This window comes from Dermacentor albipictus, unplaced genomic scaffold (genome assembly GCF_038994185.2).
Source record: "Dermacentor albipictus isolate Rhodes 1998 colony unplaced genomic scaffold, USDA_Dalb.pri_finalv2 scaffold_22, whole genome shotgun sequence".
NCBI classification, from domain to species: Eukaryota; Metazoa; Arthropoda; class Arachnida; order Ixodida; family Ixodidae; genus Dermacentor; species Dermacentor albipictus.
This window is the reverse complement of record NW_027225576.1, coordinates 4706624-4727488: the sequence shown is the minus strand read 5'-3', so window position 1 is coordinate 4727488 and position 20865 is coordinate 4706624. Positions and strand designations below refer to the sequence as shown.

General features: G+C 47.5%; 2 protein-coding genes across 9 annotated transcripts in view; both read left to right on the top strand.

The window, feature by feature from the left end:
- Positions 1–20865, top strand: part of RpL35 (Ribosomal protein L35) — a 343229-nt gene that overhangs the window by 229736 nt on the left and 92628 nt on the right. The gene's annotated exons all lie outside the window — the stretch shown is intronic.
- LOC139052370 (golgin subfamily A member 1-like) overlaps positions 1–20865 on the top strand; it is a 231397-nt gene that overhangs the window by 162418 nt on the left and 48114 nt on the right. For all 8 annotated transcript variants that reach the window (XR_011509873.1, XM_070529459.1, XM_070529462.1 and 5 more), the window contains 2 exons: positions 13422–13582; positions 15168–15278. Coding sequence is in view for 7 of the 8 variants with exons in the window: in XM_070529459.1 (XP_070385560.1) it covers positions 13422–13582; positions 15168–15278 (272 nt within the window). In the remaining variant the exon portion in view is untranslated. The remainder of the gene's footprint in view (positions 1–13421; positions 13583–15167; positions 15279–20865) is intronic.

Below are 20865 nucleotides of genomic sequence, written 5' to 3'. Positions count from 1 at the left end.
GCCCTCAGTTTGACAAAATTAAATTTTTGAAGTATGGAAAAGACAGGTATGAGCGGGAAACTGTGGAAGCCTTTTTCATCAAAAAAGAGGGGAACGCATGCATCAGCAGGCCGTCCATTATGCTTAGTGACAAGGAGACGACTTTTTTAGAAGGTTTCATTTAGGCCTCTTGTTAGAGTGATTTTATTTGTTTTACCGTCTGTCTTCCTTTTATTTAACAAGTTTTTATTTTGCTGACGATTTTCTAGTGGCTCTTAGGCTTTTGTTGTTTTTTTGACGCAGACGCTGTTCTTAGACCTTTATCGTTCATCACTTCTGTCCATTTCATTGTTTGTCGCGTGGTCTTTTTTTTCGCGCGGTTACATGTTTTATCAATTTTTAGGTGAGTGACTATTAGAGATTTTAGTTTTGACGCAGACACTGTACATAGACGCATTTTTCATGTTATTTCCGTGTTATTCGTTGGTCATTATTCCCATCGTCGTGCGGGTTTTATCACTGACTGCGCCTTAGGTGTTTGAAGTGTGTTATGTTGTGGTTAGATTGGTTGGTAGTGAAGTGTAGACGGTACTTTTTATGTATGGTTTTTTGTCCCCGTTGGCTTGGAAAAAGGCTGTACTAGATCAGTTGGCTCCTGTGCTGATCCACGTGTGGTTCTTGTTTGCTCTTTCGATAGCTGTACAGATAACATTCCTGAATGGTCGATAGATTGCTGTTTTTTACTTCTAAAGTTTTGTGCGTGACTCGGTGTGAATTGACCTACATAAGGCAGGCTTGTTGCGAAAATAAACTTAGTTGTGAGTGGCGCCCGTCTTGTCGTTTGTGTTCTTCTTCCTAAGTCCTGGTCTTCTGCGCCTTGCCTTTACCTGCTTCAAGCATGAACCAACTAGCCCAAGCAAGAGTTTTACTTGAGCATGCTGTTCGCATTAGTCCCCCACTGAAGAAGCATTGTCCCGATGCGTAGAAAAGGCTGTTAGGTACGGGACCTTTTCCTGAGCCTGCTTCGAGTTCACCAGACCACTTCGAATCGCGTGACACCTAATTAAGGAGCGCAGAAGCACATCTACCCATTCCTGAGGCGCGGCACGTGCAAACGAGTTGGCGTTCCCCACCTCGTGCGCCACAGGTGGAGCAATTCACTGCTTGACTCTTCCCGAAAGTGTAGCGAGAGCCTGGCACTGTTCCAGGTAACGTGAGTCCCGGGGCAAGACGTCTGTAATGCACCGTGAAGCCCTGGCAGCAATCCCCCCATCCGCCTTTGTGAAGGCAGTTGCAGACCGGGAAGGGAATACCACAGACAAATAATCCCTCGGACAATTGGAGCCTAAGAAGTGACCCTCTGAGCCGAATGTGACGTACACTCGCACGGATGCCTGCCATTGGCCGAAAATGACGACACCTGAGCAGGCTCGCCGATTGGCTGAACGTGACGTGACTTCGAGGCACCGAAAAGGTTAAAAGCCAGAGACCGGGAGCAGCAAGGGAGCATTCTTTCATTCATCTCTTTCAAGCTTCTTGCCACGGGCCGCAGCGTCCGAGTTGCTGCCGGCCCTTAATGACTTTATGACTGTTGATTTCTTTGTACTCTCACTGTAAATAATGTAAATAAACCTCCAGTTTTCATCTCAAAGTCCTCCTCAACCTCAGCCAACTCCTGTACCCAACAGCAAGGTCCAAAATCTGGGGGACAGCAATTGGGATTGTCCTCCAGATCCAACAAGGCGTAGTCAGGCCAACAGCTTTAAAAAGACATAGCTCAGAGTACAGCGGGTGCTATTCTTGGGCACATGTATCAATTCTGCTTTCAATGCCTTTCGTAGTAAGGTGTCATTTGTACTTCATGTAAAATTTCTGGGCGAGTCCTGTGTCGTGTGGAGCACACTTGACCTTCAGGAATTACCTTGTAGTTTAAGGGACTTAGCCGGCGGAGTACTCTATATGGACCAAAATAACAGTGCAATATCTTTTCCAAAAGGCCTGGTATGCGTATAGGTGTCCATGCCCACACTTTGCCACCAGGATTGTACTGGACCTCTCTTTGCCTTAGGTTATACCGGTTTGCACCGACGTATTGCTGTTGTACGATCCGGTGCCTTGCCAACTCCCATGCTTCTCTGCCCTTTCTATGTATTCATTAACGTCAGGGTTGTCTTCGCTGTTGTTCACAGGTAACATCACATCCAGTGTCGTTACGGTCCGACTGTAAACAAGTTCAAATGGCATGAAATGTGTCATCTCTTGCACTGCAGTATTATACGCAAAGGTAACGTATGGTAGAATACTGTCCTACATTCGATGCTCTGTGTTCACGTATATTGAGATCATGTCGGCAAGCGTTCTATTGAGCCATTCAGTCAGGCTGTTTGACTGTGGGTGGTATGCTGTGGTTTTTTTATGATCAGTATGTGTTAGTTTCATTACAGACTGCATCAAACGGGCCATAAAAGCTTTTCCTTTGTCTGATATGACAACCTTAGGTGCACCATGTTTCCCAGCAGCAGATCGCCGACAAGGTAGTGCGGAGAGGCCTAGGTTTATCGCACGTGTTCTTCGTCGTAATCCTAGCCACCAGCGTTCAGCTGAGGTTTTGAGTTGTGTGGAGCAACGTGACGCATGATGTCCCGAAAGTGGACAGTTCTGTTGGGCGATAAGCTGAATATTATCGAGGAAGTGGAAAAGCAGCATGAAGCCCCGAAAGCCAGCATTGCCCGGGCCCTTAAGATACCCGAATCTTCGCTTAAGATGATCCTGGCAAACAAATTGGTGATATTGCAGAATACCAACAAGTTCGGGCTCAAGCGGAAAGCAGCAAAAGAAGGACAGCATGAGAAGTTAGAAAAAGTTCTCGTCAAGTGGCTGCATCAAGCACGGAGCTCTGAGATCCACGTTGACGGTTCCATTCTAAAACAAAAGGCGGACCTTGTGGTATTGCGTCTGGGCATTTACGACTTTCAGGCATAGAATGGGTAACTAGATTGCTTTAAAAAACGAAACAGGATTGTGTACAGCCGCTCCTGCAGAGAAAGCACTTCCATGGGCGTTTCGACGGTGAACGAGTGGATGGAGTCGCTGCCCGAGATAATCGCTGCATACAAGCCCTGCTACGTTTTCAACGCCGATGAGAGCGGTATTTTTTACCATATGCAGCCCGAGCGAACCCTTGCATTTAAGGGTGACAGCTGTCATAGTAGCAAGCGTAGTAAAGAGTGTGTGATGGCACTATTCTGTGCTAACAAGGACGGTTCCGAGAGGCTGCCCATGCTCGTCGTTGGAAAGTTTGCAAAACCACAGTGCTTTAAGAAATTGAAGACACTGCCGTGCAGCTACAACTTCAACAAAAAGGCATGGATGACGTCTTCACTCTTCAGCAATTTTTTGCAGCAGCTGGATAACAAAATGGGTGCTAATGCAAGGAAAATATTGCTTTTCGTGGACAACGCATCATGCCACCCACCTGATACGTCCAGCCTGAGGAACATAAAGGTTGTTTTTTTTTCTGCCCAAGTGCACAAGCCGGCTGCAGCCACTGGATGCCGGCATCATTAAGTGCGTCAAGCAAGGGTACCGGAAGCGGTTAGTGCAGCGTCGGCTGGCGGCTATGGAGCGCATCGAGTCGGAAAGAAAGATCACTGTGCTTCACGCCATGCATTTTATTGCCAGTTCTTGAAACGCAGTGTCACGAAGCACAATCACTAACTCGTTCAAGCACTGTGGCTTTAAGCAATAGACTGCCTCCTCTGCTGGGGACGCAACAACCTCGATGCCGTTCGAGGCCAATACAGGCTTCGCCAATGATGTTTTCAAGGGTTTAAACCTCACCACGACCTTCACTGAGTACGTGGAGGCCGGCGACAATGTTGCGAGCTGCGGGAGGTGTCTCTGGATGACGCCATTGAGGAGGCTTTGCCTAGTGCCGACACCGCTGCGACATCGGACAAGGACAACGACGATGCCAGAGATGCTGTGCCTGTGCCTACCACGTTTGCCGAAGTGCTACGGCACATAGACGGCATCCAGAACTTCATCTGTTCACGCAATGCCCCAAAGGACCTCCTTTTGGATGTTGCCCGACTCGAGCGAAAGCTCTTCGTTCATGGATCAAACAAGGTTCGAAAGAAACTTACCGACTTTTTTTTAACGTTCGCGCCAGCTGGTGGGAATTGCGGCAGTGGGCAGTGGAGTGCCGTAAAGGTTAGTTTGAATAAAGCGTGATTGGTACCTGTACTGCAGCATTAGTTCTTATCGCACTTACTTTTTTGGTAATTTGGGTTTCCAAGCCCTGCCGAGTATGTTAGTAGTTTACATTGAAGTTGCTCGTAAATCCGTCGCATGATATAAGTAGTATATTTATAGGCATAATTTATGTTCGGATTTTACGATGCCCGCATTTTGCGATGCTTTTTCGCGGTCCCGAGAAAGTCGTATAATCGGGGTTCCACTGTATGTGGTTGTTCCACATCATAAATGGCAACAGCATTTTCCTTAGAAAACAACATGTGGAATTCTTGCAAGTTGATGATTGCGGCATTTGCTTGTAAAAAGACCATGCCCAGGATCAGATCACGGCAACACTCGGGGAGAACAATAATGTTGCTAATGTACATAAAGCCTCTAATTCCAATTCTTGCTGTGCACATTCCTACCGACTTGACTCAGTGTCCCCTGGCTGTACGTATCAGAGATTTGGCCCAATGGGTCAATACCTTTTTCAAATTTCTGGTGAGCACAATGCTAATAACTGAATAGTTCGCACCAGTGTCTATCAATGCAGTCACTTCGAAGTCATCGATAATGACACTCAACTCAGAAGTAACGTCGCCATCACTGCATTTGTTCATCACTGCGTCCTTGCCGTCATTTCATAGGGTTAGCAATGGAGGGCCTTCAGTTTTCCGGGCGACAGCGGCCTTGCCTCTACAGGTCGCTGGCTCTAGTTTTCCCATCGCGGACTTTGGGAGCAACTCCTCGGTGAAATGGAGGATGGACGCGGACTCGGCAACCAATAATGCATAGGCGCTGTCGGTCGAGGTTCATGTTGCTAGGGGTTCGGAATATTTTGACACGTAAATAGAAATGCTTCTACTGTATAACAATGCTCACCATTTCGAGGGCAAGGCGCATTTACAGAGAAGCCACGCAGCCCCACTCGGCGATAGTGACATTCCCGTGTGGTGTTCTCACTCATGCTTTTGATACAAAGGAACAACAACACGGTAGTGCAAACAATCACAAGGGCATTTATTGCACCTTCCATAGACTAATGTCTGCTAGACGAGTTGCTATCCACAAAACATGCTGTTGGACGCGGGACAAATCGCGGAAGTCCGACTCACCGCAACCGGATAGTGAGTGAATACGTTTGCCCCATGCTGGACGCTAACGCCTGGTCGTTCATGCTTACAGTCATGTGAATGGTGCCGTGTTCAAACGATCGTGTTTGTCCATTCCGGTGTCTCGTTCCTAGGCCAAGCAAGATGGTCTCGCAGAAGCATGGGTCGGCGCACGCGCGGAATGTCCCTGCCGCTTGCCAACCCCCACCAAAGAGGAAGAGCCTACTCCCTTCGCACCCGACTAACCCTGCCCTTAGGAGGCACTAGCAGAGCCACACTCGCGCCATCTCTCGTAATATGCTGCAACCAGACCGACCGCCTCCGGCACTAAGCTACGCGGAGAAGCCACTTTACAGAAGACGCGAGACATGCGGGGAAAACAACACACAAGGGGATGTGTGAGAGTCGCGCATCCCCCCCCCCCCCCCGACCATAAATCACTACATATTCCGGTGAAACATGTCACACAATCTAACATCAACTTGTGCTTCCTGAACAAGAGGTAGTACATGCAGCAGTGGCCGTGCCGAGGAAAAGGTCTACACGCTGTCTATAACATGCTAGCAGACATTGTCCTTGGGGTACATTGCTGGCATCTGCTGGTCACAGCAGCAGCTCTGCAGACTCAACGGCATGATTCCAAGCCAGGACTCTGGAAATGGCAATGCAGTAGTCGGCACGAGCAAGTGTCACTCGCGCCAACCCTCCCTGCTGGCGAGAGCCGCAGTGGCCGTTGGTGATTGCCGGCTCTTTTCTCTGCCGCCAAGAGTTGCAAGCCGAACGCAGATGGCCAACGAAGTCTATGCAGCGAACTGGCCACAGCATTTCCATTGCCCGGGATGGCTCGATCGCAGTCTGAAGCAGCAGCGCAGATTATGTGCAGGTGACAGCAAACCAGGGGTGACACCACTTACGCTGCATACACTCAACGCACTCAGAAACACTAAAGTAGCGCAAGGGAGAGGAATTCTGCATGCACATCACCCACATGGTACGATGTTCAATTCGGCTAGCAAAAACAGATCAGGTGGCTACTCAGATGCTAAGTTCATGTGAACAGAGCTCGCTTTAAGAGTCAAACCAGTAATTTCAATTCGTGCGAGGCTAAATATAGTGAGGGAAGCAAAGTGCAACACCTCAGTGCCACAGTCTACCAGATTGTGTCCTTCCACAGGCGACAGGCAGCTTCATAAAGCCTTAGGCCTAAAGCATCGCTACCCTTACAACAACCGGCATCCAAAAAACAATACCCAAAATGGGCACAAAACAGGCAGCCGCAAGGATACGTCAGCTCTATGAGGTGGTCCTACCCCGCTCGGTGCACATACCATCTGAGTAGACGGCACCCACTGTCCCAGATGGTGTCAGAGCGCCCGGTGCCAGGCCGCAATACCAGTCAGCCCGTAGCGGCACCCGTGGCCTGCAGCCATCCAGATCTCAGAGCCACGACTTTATCAAACTTAAACAGATAGAAGAAGCTATTTACATAAGAAATTTTGACTACCCACGAGGCTTCAGGCTTGCCAATGCTCCACGGGCGCTAAGCCTCACTCTCCCAGGATGTAGACCATGCGGCTCTCGTACAAATGAATGTAATTTAAAAAAAAAACACTTGCGAAAAGGCTTAGCATGTTGAAAAGTTCACATTACAACAACTGTCACCTCGCTCAAGAAAGCACACCTCTGACGCTAGCAATCAAAATCCATGCTAGGCCTACACTTCAATTTTCTCGAACGAAGCAAAACTGTCATCGTCCGATGCCCCAAGAGGCCCCATGTTGGGCGCCAGATGTGGGGTTCTCACCTGTGCTTTTTGGACAAAGGAACGACCACACAATAGTGGAAGCAATCATAAGGGCATTTATTGCACTTTTCGTTAACTAATGCCTGCTAGCCGAGTTGCTATTCGCAAAAGATGGGCACGTGACAAATTGCGGAAGTCCGACTCACCACAGCTGGATTGCGAGCGAATTTCTTGCGCCACGACACAGTTGGATATTCCCTACTTTTCCTTCTGTTCGGCCGAGAACCAACACTGCCCCTCAGCATAACCCTTCCTGTTTATGCGGCACTGACCAGTGAATATGCACTTGACGCCATTGCCCGCTGTGCTCACACACGGAAAATTGCCCGTAACCGCCTTCTGAAATCCCAAGAGAGTCAAAGGCGTTTGTACAACCGGCGACACCGAGACGTGCACATCCCGCCTGGTTCTTTGGTGCTTCTATGGTCTTCATCGCGTCAGGTCGGCCTGTCAGAAAAACTGCTGTCTCGTTACATAGGCCCATACCGAGTGCTTCGTGCCATGACTCTCGTCGCCTACGAGATCGCCCCCGACGCCCCATCTGCTTCCCAGTCCAGTGATATTGTGCACATTACACGACTGAAGCAGTATCACCCTCCCAGTGATGACATTTAGACACTCTGGGACGTCGCTTCTGCCGCCGGGGGATTATGCTACACGCATGTGATATTTGATTGTTTGAACAATGCGCATGGGTGCCATCACTGGGAAGAGGAGGAAGAGGAGAGAAGGAAGAACGAACTGGGCTCATGCTGTGAATCTAACCAGTCAGCGCTGCAACCGCTGTTGTAAATATAACCTGTAAATAGTTGCTCGTCTCACTGACTCATCCTTCGCGTAACAATATGTTTGCCTCATGCTGGACACCAATGCCTGGCCGTTCATGCGTACAGTCATGCGAACGGTGGCGCATTCAAACGATCGTATTTGTACATTCAGGATTCCCGTTCCTAGGCCACGCGAGACTGTCTCGCAGAAGCATGGATCAGCGCACGCACAGAATGTCCGCACTGCTTGCCGACTCCCAGCCAAAGTGGAAGAGCCTACTCCCTGTCGCACCCGACTAACCCTGCAATTAGGAGGCGCTAGCAGCACCCCACTTGTGTCATCTCTTGTAATGCGCTACCATACCTGATACAGGTGACCAGCCTCTCCACAGTGGTAGCAGAGGGGCCACCGATCTGCAGTATGCCATACATCGCTTTTACATGGTCTTCCTTCCAGCACGGGCGGCATACTGCGAGGAAGCATCTGATGCATGGCGGTAGTTCATGCAGAGTCAGTGTGTGCAAGGTACTGCCGTAAAACTTGGTTGTATTAGATCCGTGGCTGATGCTCCGGTTGTGCTAGGGGCTGTATCTGTGACTCTGGTTCATAAATTACTTGCTGCATTTCTTGGCATACGAGATCTGCAAGTTAAAACACTGTAGGAGGGCTTTGAACCAGCTGCAATTTCTGGAGCTCTTCCCTTACGACAGACCTCACTAGTTCACGTAGGACTTCGATGTTGTTGGGGAGGGCTCTTTACCCAATGTCAAATGATGCGATGCTTGCATCTCTGTTGTACTGCCTTGCATGCTGCTTTAGAATCTTCTCCATTGTCGTCGCTTCTCGTCAGAATTCGGCCACAGTGCGGGGCGTATTACGAACCAGGCTGGCAATGTGTTCCTCTTTCACACCGCGCATTAGGTACCGCAATTTCTTGACCTCGGCCATGTTTGAATCAGCTCGGCGAAAGAGGTGGGACATGACTTCAATGCACATGGTCACACTTTCATTGTTGCATTGGTTCCTCACCTGAAGAGCAGCTTCTGCCCTCTTTCTGTGGTCCTTGCTCGGGTATGTAGCAAGCAGCTCTCGTCGGAAGTCATCCCACAATGACAACGATGCTTCATGATTTTGAAACCACAGGCATGCAGATTCCTGCAGTGTGAAGTACACATAATGGAGTTTCTTCATTTTGTCCAACCATTACATCTGGCGACACACTCAAAGTTTTCGAGCCACTCCTTGGCATCCTCGAATATGTCTCCATTAACGGATTCTGGGATGCGGGGTGAGTCTACAACAATGTGAGGTGAAGTCACTTGAGTAGCCATTGCACTGGTGCCTAGGCTGACTGCCGCCGCCTCCCTTGGTGAATTGGCAAGAGGACCAAAATCGAGGGGGCTCGCCTTGTATGCAGCGACTTGTGTGTTGGTGGACAGGCATTAATTCTATTAGCTCCAACCTTCGGGGATCCAGGCTACTTTTCCTGACATGTGTGGGGCTTGAAATCATGCCCGGCACCTCCACCAGAAATGTAACAGTTACGCCAGCCATTTCTAAGAAAAAACTGATTTATTCTGGGCAAACCTGTGCCCATCAACTCGAGACTTCACTCTAAAAAACAAAAAACAAAATGGGCCTTGAGCTTTGATTCTTCAAACGTTGCCCTCTTCTTCATCACCTCCTGTCGCATGCCATCCATCCAATTCTCAAGCATGAGCCGCCACTCTGTCGGCATATGGTGTGTGGGCACATGCAGCGCAGCGTTGCCTTGCAGTGCCTTCCTTAACGCTTCTGGTGTGGCAGTTCTTGGGGACACAGCTAGGATGTGGCAGGCGTCTTTTCTTTCTCATTATGCTGGCAGCAATGCACACACACACACACGTGCACGCGCACACACACACACACACACACACACACACACACACACACACACACACACACACACACACACACACACACACAGCCCTCTTATTGTAGAAACCCACGAAAGAGCACACAGTAAGAGCAGTCTATGGACAGACATGGCATTTTAATGCAACAACAAATTGATGATGATGATGATGATGATGATAGCGGGCTGTGTGAGCAAGGAAGTAGTTTATACACCCTTACGGCCCAGACACGAAGGGTTATTTCCGTCTCCTTGGAGAACAGTCAGTCTGATTATACCACATAAAAAACAATCGTGAAGTTACAGTAGGTCAGTGAATGTGAAGGAAACCTTGCATGGCCGTTGTTGTTCACTGGTTCATGTAGATTCGCCTTATGATCAGAATCTACCACCATCTGTGCCCTGTCCTTGTCATCTTACTGAATGCACAGTTGTACTTTGTTTCATAATGCCAATTCAGGCGTGCATGTGTAGAGGTTGCTCAACATTGAATGTCAGAAGCTGACACTTAGTATTCTGTTGTCGTTGCTTGATATTTTTTTAAACAGTGTAAACGTTGTCATGTGATGTGCAGAGTCGGCAATGCACTTGGTGAAACTGAGACCTTGTTCTGTCTTTGCACTACGTTTATTTTACGCGGATGATGTCTGGTCTCTGATGTATTGTTGTCCTTGCCCTACTGGATAAATGTGCCAGTCATAGTCGTAATGGTCGGACGTTGGTTGTTTGTGCCACGTAGGATTCCTTAAGAGTTCAGCAGTCAGTTCTGACAGTGAGAGACATGGCTGTGGCTAGATAGATACTGTGCTACATTGATTCTGCATTGAAGATCGACAACCTGTCGTCGGCACTTGTACTGGCTGGCATTCATTTGGCTTTGGTTCATGCATGAGCCTTCATACTCATCAATACAATGATTTGCATACCTTCACGTGGACAGTACCGTGACTCCTTGGCAAAAATGAGGTCTTTGTGGGCTCCTGGACTGCTCATCTGAGGCATTGTCGATGCACGTGTTGCTATTTTCACCAGTTGCACGTCCTGCCCACTGTACAAATGCTATTTTGGTATTACTGTGGCTACAGGAGCTACTTCAAGTTCATCCTTCTTTCACCCTCGACGTGGCTCAAAAGTTCATGATGATGACATCAATTGGTAGCTATCTTCAGTTCATCATTGACGTCAATAACCATGTTACTGAAGGTTTTAGAGATGGGATTGTTTTTTTTTTTTTTTCAGTGGGTACTTCAATTTCTTTGAAGATTTCTGTTATTCTGTTCATTCTTGTACCTTGTTCAATGTGGCCCTAGCTTGAAGCTTTTCTCTTGCGATCTTTTACCGGCTGTGGTTTTTGCAGCGCTTCAAGGCACAGGAGTACTAAACTGCCCATTTCGCTTCCAGGGATCTGCATCATGTCTTTGCTGTTTGCACTCTGCCTCATCTCAATAGCAAGTCTGATTTTAGACTTTAGCATCACTATTTTATTCTTGTCTACCTGTAAGGTATATTCCTCATATATTTTATCATCAGAAGTCAGTACTTCTCGTCTCGCCTCAGTACTTCTCGCGTTCTCGTCTCAAAAACAAAGCCTCTCCTGAAGTGTTGTGACTTCACTAAATGCTGCATCGATATCATCAAAGATGAGGCTTGCCTTCATTCTGATAAAGCCTCTATGCGTGGTCAGCTCAGCCTCCTTGTAGCAGGTGAGTGGATGAGGTTGGCAAATCCATGTGTGGACTCATCATCAGTCAGCCCTGGGGACTGTTCGGTCATTGATTAATACAGCTCCCGGGTTTCACGACACCATTTTTTAGTAACCTGCTAAGGAGCACGCAGGAAGAGCGGTTGGACAGACATAGCATTTTACTGGAACAGCAAAGTGATTATGATAATGATGATGATAGCGGGTGAGCGAGAAAGAAGTTTGTACACTTGTTGCATCACAGAAAGACAGCCCATCCTGCACTGGCTTTCTGTTAGGCAGTAGTGCACTCTGATTGCTTTCTTAGGATTCGATTCTTAACAAAAGCTGCGCCAGTCAAATCACTGCAATGGAAGAGAAATCGGAGAAGATCTGTGTCCACTGTCAATGCCCTTACCCCTACTGTGAGTCGCAACATGCAGTGCAGCAAAATGGTTGACTGCTTGATGCATTGTTAAAGCTTTATCTTCAAAGGCCAATTTATTTGGCACCTGAAGGGACTATTTCAAAAAAGGAGAAAATAAAAAAAGCATGTTTCAGTGTTGTGTCGCCACACAACATTGAGGACGCTTGTATTGCACACTCTCACGCCATACAAGCAGTCTACCGCACTGTTGTTTTTCACTTGTGCATTGTTTCTGCTCAGCACACTAAAAGGAGGCTATGTAAAAGGTAGTGCAGTAAAAACAAACAAATTTCGTATATTTTTAATGGTTTAACATTTTATTATTCCATCATCATTATCATCAGCCTATTTTAGGTCCACTGCAGGACGAAGGCCTCTCCCTGCGATCCCCAGTTAGCCCTGTCCTGCGCCAACTGATTCCAACTAGCGCCTGCGAATTTCCTAATTTCATTGCCCCACCTAGTCTTCTGCTGTCCTCAACTGTGCTTCCCTTTTCTTGGCACCCATTCTGTAACCCTAATGGTCCACCAGTGATCTGACCTACGCATTACACGACCTGCCCAGCTCCATTTTTTTCTCTTAGTGTTAATTAGAATATCAGCTAACCCCTTTCACTCTCTGATCCACACCGCTCTCATTCTGTCTCTTAACATTATGCCTAGCAATCTTCGTTCCATCACTCTTTGCGCAGTCCTTAAATTGTTCTCATGCTTGTCAGTCTCCATGTTTCTGCCCCATATGTCAGCACTGGTAAAATGCACTGATTGTGTACCTTTCTTTTGTAAGGACCTACAATATGCAGACTATATTACCTTGCTAAGAAACTTGGAAGATAACTCAAAATAAATAATTGAAGGCCTGAGGACAGATCAGTAGCCTTGGAAAGATAGGTATGTAGTCAGTGTATCGTGCTGTTACTCATCTAGGGGGCCAAAACTTGGAGGCACTCAAATGTTTCTAATGAAACTTTAGACAGCATAACAAGCAAAAGAAAGGCAAGTGAGAAGTGTCACGCTTAGAACTTAAAAGAGAGCAGCATGTACTAGAGACGTCAGTTAGTGACATTCTAGTTGAAATAAATAGAAAGAATGTAACTTCGGAGGGACGTGCAGTGTGCAGACAGATAATGGAAGGCCTATTATAGTAATGGAGTGGACACCATAACGAGAGGAACACACTCGAGGGTCAGACGAAGTAGTGAGAGGGGGCAGCCTGTGGGTCTAGGGTTGGCACATTTGGCAAAGGGCAGGCGTAACCGAGCTCTCTCAGTGAGGCCTTTGTCTGACAGGGGACTTAGTTATAATGACGTATCTTTATGTGCATCTGTGCGTGATTCAATCCGTTAATTAGCACCTGATCTGTACCCCCCCCCCCCCCCCCCCCAAATGTGCACAATTGTTGATACTTGCTGCAGTCGGACACGGGGAAGGACGATGACTATATTAAGTTGCTGACAACATCACTTCAACTGCTTTCTTTTTTTTGCCCCCTTTCCTCGCTGCACATGAAACATGCAGATCTTGCAGTGCTGGAGCAGAAGCTGACCTCAGCTGAGACAGAGAACAAGCAACTGACAGAGGAGCTTGAGGCAAAGCAGCAGCAGGCAGATGAGCAACGTGCCAGGCTGGAAGGGGAGGTGGCACAGCTGCAGGAATCTCTGTGCAGCGTGAAAAAAAAGGTAGGGGCATGCCCTGTGCTGGCACTTCACATCCTAAGGTGGTCACCTGCAGGACGTCTCACTAAACTACTGGTACGCCTACTTGATTTTCATTTCCTGCAGTTCACAAATAGAATGGCAATCAAATGGAGTCTTGTAGTAGAATGAAGTGAAATGATGCTTGAGCTTTTTGTGAGCAGGAGGCCAGAAAGTGGTCAACAGATGACAAACCAGACTACTTGAAAAGTCCTATCTTTTTTTTTTTTAGTATCACTGTTCAAAGTAAGGGGGATTCCTTTTTCAGTGTGGGTCAGCGAGTAGTGCGTTGGCTTTTTGTTCTTGTTATCTTGGTTTCTGTGTGTGGAGGCTAGCCTCGCTTCAAAATTTTAGCAAGCCAGCTTCACAACTACGTTCTGCTGTGCTGCTGATGTTGAGCAATAGGTGACGAGATGGATTTGCCATTCAGCCCGCCACTTTGGCTTTGGGACACTTCACAAGAGGTGTTTATTCAGTACTGTTTCTGTTTTCACTCCACAGCTGCTAACAGATGTTTGTTGGAACAAGCTGAATTTTCTTTCATGCATTCAGTGAGGAAAGTTCTTTCAACATATCATTTAACCACCCTGCAGTCTTACTGATCCAATATCTATTGCATGAGGATGACAGAGTAGAACCTCGTTCATATGTACAAAAAAATGTACTAACCAAAAAAATGTGCAATCCGAAGGCACTAAAAAAATTGGCATACTTAACTGGATGTACATCTACGTAATGCAAAGCACTGTCTTTCTAACTGAAGGTGTTTAAAGCTGAACTTTTCTCCATTTTTCATTGTGTGCATCCCCTGACTTGCAGTATCTGCCCCAGTGGGGCAGAATGCTCCACCACTGTAGTGTGTTGCGACCACTACTGTGTAACTTAAGCACTTACAGATGGAAAGACTCGTTTTTGTGCTCATTGGCTTGAACCCTTCATCGTCGTGACTCAACGCAAACAACAGATTACGGGGTACACCCCTAACTGTTAAGGCTGCCGTGAAAGTGCTAGCATGCGACTTGCACTCCGTTAGGTCGGCACAATTCAGAAAAGGGACAAATCGTATGTGCTGGTTGAGAAGACCCCTATAAGAATAGCAACTCGCGTGGAGGTTGCAAGGCACCTGGCAGATATGATATGTGTGTCTCATTGGTGGTTTATTGTATGCAGGAATTAAAACCTGTAGTGCACTGGTTGGGAGTCTATGTTTACATGTGCAGTTTTCTGGAGAAAATGCAAATGATCAAATTTTCTTCTGTCAGACAGTGTGTTTATGCTGATAAGATGAACACTTTTGTCATACCTAAGGTGTATTTGCCTGCACAGGTAATGGTTGTAGTAATTTTTGATAAACCTCACATAAACATCTTCTAGTGATGGAAATAGGTGTTGTGGTGCACCTGGCACTGTGAAGGACAGCAGTGCAGCCTTGATCCTACCAGGGCAAAAGAAAGAAAGTGTCAAGTAGCCAGTTGGGCCGCTGTATTCACTGTCTGTGCATAATGTGGAAAAAATAGTGAGTGAATTGTGGCCTGCTGAAAGAGAGTTCTGCCTGCCTGGCTGGTTGCAGGTGGAGCAGCTGGAAAAGGAGGCTGCGACCAATGAGAGCAATAACACCAGCCTCTCTGACTTGGAGAGCAAGGTGGCTGGACTTGAGGACCAAGTCTCTGAAAAAAACAAGGCATGTGTCATTTTCCATCATCACCATATTAGTGTAATTACCTCTATCTGTGGCCAATCAAAACGAGTAACATTGTATTTGAATTTTCTGAAGGAGTTCCTTTCGTCAATTTGCAAGAAAAAATAAGGAGATCTGGGGGTATTGTTAAATATTACCGAATGAAGAAAACAGGCAGTTCTTTTATCAGTTTGAACTTTCTTTTTCTCTCCACAAACCATAATCACTCTTTTGAATTCAGAATCAATTTTTGTTAGTGGAAATGATGGTATTGTTAGCTGGTAAGCTTTTTATTTATTTATTTATTTATTTATTTATTTATTTATTTATTTATTTATTTATTTATTTATTTATTATACCCTCAGGGCCAATGGCATTACAGAGGGGAGTGGGGAATAAGTTCAACATAAGTTATGCACAACAGCACCAGCAAACAACAAAAATATACTAGAGAGAGCGAGAAAGCAAATGATAAAGGAAAGGTAGGGAGGTTAACCAGGACTGAGCCCGGTTGGCTACCTTACACTGGGGATAGGGAAAAGGGGACGAAAAGATTAAAAGAAGAAGAGAAAGTCCACTGGGGATACCGTTCGGTCACTCAGTCCGGATCACAGACGCTGACTCAGTTCAGTAGCCTTCAAATATCGCAGCAGAGCTTTTGTGGCCTTTTGTAGCTGCGATATGCGAGGCCATGGTCCCAAGATCTTCTTTAAGGTGAACGGTGTTCTATCTAGCCGATTGAGAGCTGTGCAGAGGTCATGTCTTTCGTTTTGAAAAGATGGGCAGTAGCACAGTAGATGTTCCTATAGTTTCCTCGGCACCGCAGGCATTACAGTCGGCGCTATCAGTCATTCCAATCAAAAACGTATATGCATTGGTGAATGCGACGCCCAAGCGTAAGCGGCACAGCATTGTTTCCTCATTTCGCAGAAGTCCTGGTAACAGCCGCAGTTGCATAGAGGGGTCGAGGGAATGCAATCGTTCTTGGGTGAATTCAGGTGTGTGCCACTTCTCTAATGTCATACGGTGTGCTACCTTGCTTAGGTGTTGGGCTGCGTCGGTCCGCGATAAAGGTACAGAAACAAGGGTTGCTCCTTCGTGTGCTTTCCTAGCAGCTTCGTCAGCGAGGTCATTGCCGAAGATACCGCAATGGCCAGGCAGCCACTGAAACACGACGTCGTGTCCTTTCGCTATCATACGATGGTGCATTTCTCGTATCTCCGACACTAGTTGTTCACACGACCCACGACAAAGAGATGACAGAAGACATTGCAAGGCCGCCTTCGAATCGCCGAATATTGCCCACCGATTGGCGGGTTGGTTGTTAATGTAATCAACGGCACCTCGGAGGGCAACAAGCTCTGATCTGGTCGATGTTGTCATGTGAGAAATTTTGTATTGGACGCTAATTGATCGTGATGGTATAACCACTGCGCCGGTGGAGCTGGTCTGAGTGGAAGAGCCATCTGTATATATGTGGACTCGTCAAAGTAGAAAGTATTCAAACAATCCAGAGCTGCTTGCTTCAGGGCCAAGGTAGGCAGGTCGGTCTTCTTTCTTATCTCTGGAACCGTGAAACACACTTGAGGTTGTTCTAAACACCACAAAGCTGAGGTTGAACGTGCTGAGGGTGTGAAGCCCGATGGTAGACTGGCACGATGGATGCTGACCTCGTTGGAGAAGGACGCCTGCGGTCGTCGTTCTGGCAGGCAGGCAAGAGAGCTTGATTGCATGCATGAAACATGACGAACATGGGCCCTAAGCGTGTCGATGCTAATGTAAGTCGTGATCGGATGGTCTCGAGCCATTATAATGGTTTCTGCTGTTGAGGCGCTCCGCGGAAGTCCTAGGCAAACACGTAGTGCCTGTGCTTGCACGCTCTGTAGTTCTCGAAGATTTGACTTGCATGTTTTAGCAAGCACGGGAGAACTATAACGTAGCAATCCGATAAAAAGTGCTCGATATAACTGTAGCATGGAGCCCACTGATGATCCCCATGTTTTCCCGGCGATAAACTTGAAGACATGAGCAATAGATGTGAGCTTCTTTTTCAGTTGGGCAACATGAGGGCTCCAAGAGAGGTCTGGTCCACAATGACACCCAAAAACCGATGATTTCTCTTGTAGGAGATAGGCTGGCCAGACGAGTGATCACTGATGACCAGATGCAGATGTCATCGGCGTAGATTGAGACACTCACTGTTTCCGGTAGGGATTCGGCCAGCCCAAAAAATATACTAGTATGACTATACAATACTAGCAGATGGCAAACCAAAGTAAATAAATACTATTTCTAATTATTCAAACTACATATTTCAACGTACATAGATTACATAAACCAGAGTGCATAAGGAAGGGACATTAATAAGCGGAGTGCACAATTCAATGTGAGAAGAGCATTCAAACCATATCTATAAACACAGGGAAAACAAGAACACTCAAAACGAAATGTCGCATGAGGTTTTTTTTTAAACGGTTAGCATCACTTCTGGAGGCAACAGTTGCAGGAAGGCGATTTCACTCATCAGCTGTCTGCGGGAGAAATGAATGTAAGAAGGAGGAGGATCTACAAGATGGAATACCAACTTTGTGATGTGTTAGGGATCAAGCCGATGTGATACGTAATGTAGTGCCGAAAGAAGCTCATTTCGTAGTACGAGATGATGATATACAGCATAGACCATTTATAACGTAACCGCCTATAGTGCGGGACCGCATATAATGCGGCTTTATGTGATCACCAGTGCGCCTCCCATAGAGTGTAATGTGTCAGCGTACCGCTTAGTGCGTGGTCGCGCACGACGGAAGACCGGGTATAGTGCGGTTTCTCCGAAGAGAAGGGAGGGCACCCCCCGGCACTACAATGCCCGCACCCTCTACAAAAAGGGAGAAGAAAGCCACGAAACCCATCGCAAGAGGGGAGAAAAATAGAGGAGAGAGACACAGTACAGCGTGCGAAGAAAGAAGCGCAACTAGCCGCCTTATCTTTTGCTTTTCTTTGTGCAGCGCCGCGAGGGCGGGGCTGAGCCAGACCGAGCACCCGCGCCGCCGTCGTAACCGGGGGGGTCCCACTCAGTGGGAGAGAAGGGGAAACGTTAGGGAAGTCCATTTGCTGGAAGTGGCCGGTTGACAGGCTGGCTTTGCACATGCGCCACTCCTTTTCTCCTGTGTGGGTGCGCGCAAGTCGTCGTCTTGTGATACCGAAGTGTGCTGCCAGCGTCGTAGGCCTAGCTACCGAAAAACGTGTTTCCTTCTCTTGCGTTTGTGTCGCGCTGGGCTAAGTTGCCATGGCGCCTGATCTTTCCAACTCAAGAAAACGGCAAGCTTTATCCCTGGAGACGAAGCAAAGTATTATAAAAGACGTAGAAAGTGGCCTAAAGAAGGTTTCCGTCGCGCAAAAGTACGGCATCACCGACACAACAGTGTCGGCAATTTGGAAGAACAGGGACAAGGTGCAACAGCAACTGCAAGAAAATTGTGGATCACTAGAAAGGAAGCGGATAAGTTCATCAAAGTATGAAGATGTCGACGCCGTTTTATTCAAGTGGTTCTGCGAGGTGCGAGTCCAGAATGTGCCCGTGAGTGGTCCGATTCTACAAGCAAAGGCCACATGATGGCCGGAAAGTCCAGTCTTATTTTAGGTTACAATAAGACAAGATTCGGATTTAAGTCTAGACTTTGAGGCTGGCGTTTGTGCAAGTGGGCCCAGGTCATTTGCAAACTTGTTGGGCCACGATAGTTTCAACCCATTAAATGGGTGGATTCAGCGATTTAAGGACCGGCACGGAATAAGCTGCCATGTTATCTCCGGGGAGAGCGCACAAGTTGATGATTCTACTGTTCAGGCCTGGCTCAGTATAAACATGGAGACCATGCTGGCGAAGTATGCGGAGCGGGACATTTACAATGCGAATGAGGCTGGCGTGTTTTACAATTTGCTCCCAAACCGCACACTCGTACTGTCCCACGAACGCTGCTCTGGTAGAAAGGCTTCAAAGGAGCGGTTTACCGTTCTCTTCTGTGCCAATATGGATGGCAGCGACAAGAGGCGCTTGTTTGAGATCGGAAGGTCGGCGCGGCCGCGCTGTTTCAAAAAAAGAGAGTGCCTGCTGATTACATATAAGGCCAACAGAAAGTCATCGATGACTCGGGAGCTATTTGCAACTTGGCTTAAAAAATTTGACGAGGACATGGTGTCGGAAAAGCGACAAGTTGTCCTATTTCTTGACAACTGCAGTGCCTTGACAACTGCAGTGCCCATCATGTAAGTTTAAAGCTCAGTGCAGTGAGCCTCAAGTTCTTGCCCGCAAATACCACAGCCAAGAGCCAGCCGATGGACCAAGGCGTAATCGCTGCAGTGAAAGCGCATTATAAAAGGCGCATCTGCGAAAGAGTGCTGATTAACCTTCAGTGAGACGAAGCAATGAAGGTAAACCTGCGGAGTGCTATCGACAAGATCACGGCATCTTGGTGGCAGATAAAAGCATCAACCATCGCCAAGTGTTTCGCAAAGGCGGGGTTTGTGCGCAACGCCGTGGTCAGCGATCCTGATGTGAGGAGCGACGATAGCCACCACAGCGACGATGTCGACGAAGTCCTCAACGCGGATGATGTGTGGTCGGATCTGGTGAAAAAGAACATTGTTGGACAGGACGACACATTCGAAGGTTTCGTGAACGAGGATTGCGATGACTTTGTCTGCGAAGAAGCAGACTCAGACGAAGCAATTGTAGCAGCAGTGCGTGAACGCGATGACAGTAGCCCCGTTTACATGAATGCGACAGTGTCGCATCGCATTTCCAAGCGCATTTGGGAAAGGCAATGCGACGCCATTTACATGTAGCGCCTTAACTCTCACGAGAACGTAGCGCCACATGGTGTCGTATAAGGGAAGTGCAACCGACTTCCGGTGTAATTGGTTTCCGGTAGTAGGCCGAGTGCACGTTGGTGGTTGAGTGCCGAGAAATAGAGAGTTTTAGTTTAACGTACGCAACTTGTAGCGTATGCTATAGTGTAGCGGATGCAAAGCCGTGCACATGTTTTGCAGCTTTAGTTGGCCAGCGAGATCTTCGGATCTCAGAGGCCATATGGCGTCGTTGTGGCTATTTTCTGACTGTAGCGATAGGTAGCGCTGACATCTCGAATGTTTCTTTCGTTAGGCTTCGACTCGTTCGAAACGAGAAGCGATCTCGAAAACACCACAAGGGTATCCATAATACTCTGTCGTCAAAGCGGCCTGAGACTAAGCGAAAGCCGTTTACACAATCATTTGCTGCGAACGAAGTGCATTTTAAAAAAGCAACGCCAAATTCAATTCGAAGCGGGCAGCCGGGACCGCCGCCATGTTGATGGCTAATTCCTTCCCATCATTCCTAATGCAACAATCCTGTGTTTACATGCTCCGCGAGAGTCGACTCGCGCCCGTAAATCTACCCTCGCCTGGCGCATCAATGCAATGCGCCTTCCTAGCGCATTACTGTTGTTTACATGAATGTGATGCGCTAGAAATGCAATGCGATGCGACACTGTCGCATTCATGTAAACGCGGCTAGTGTATCGGACAATGACGATGATGAAGGATACAGCACACC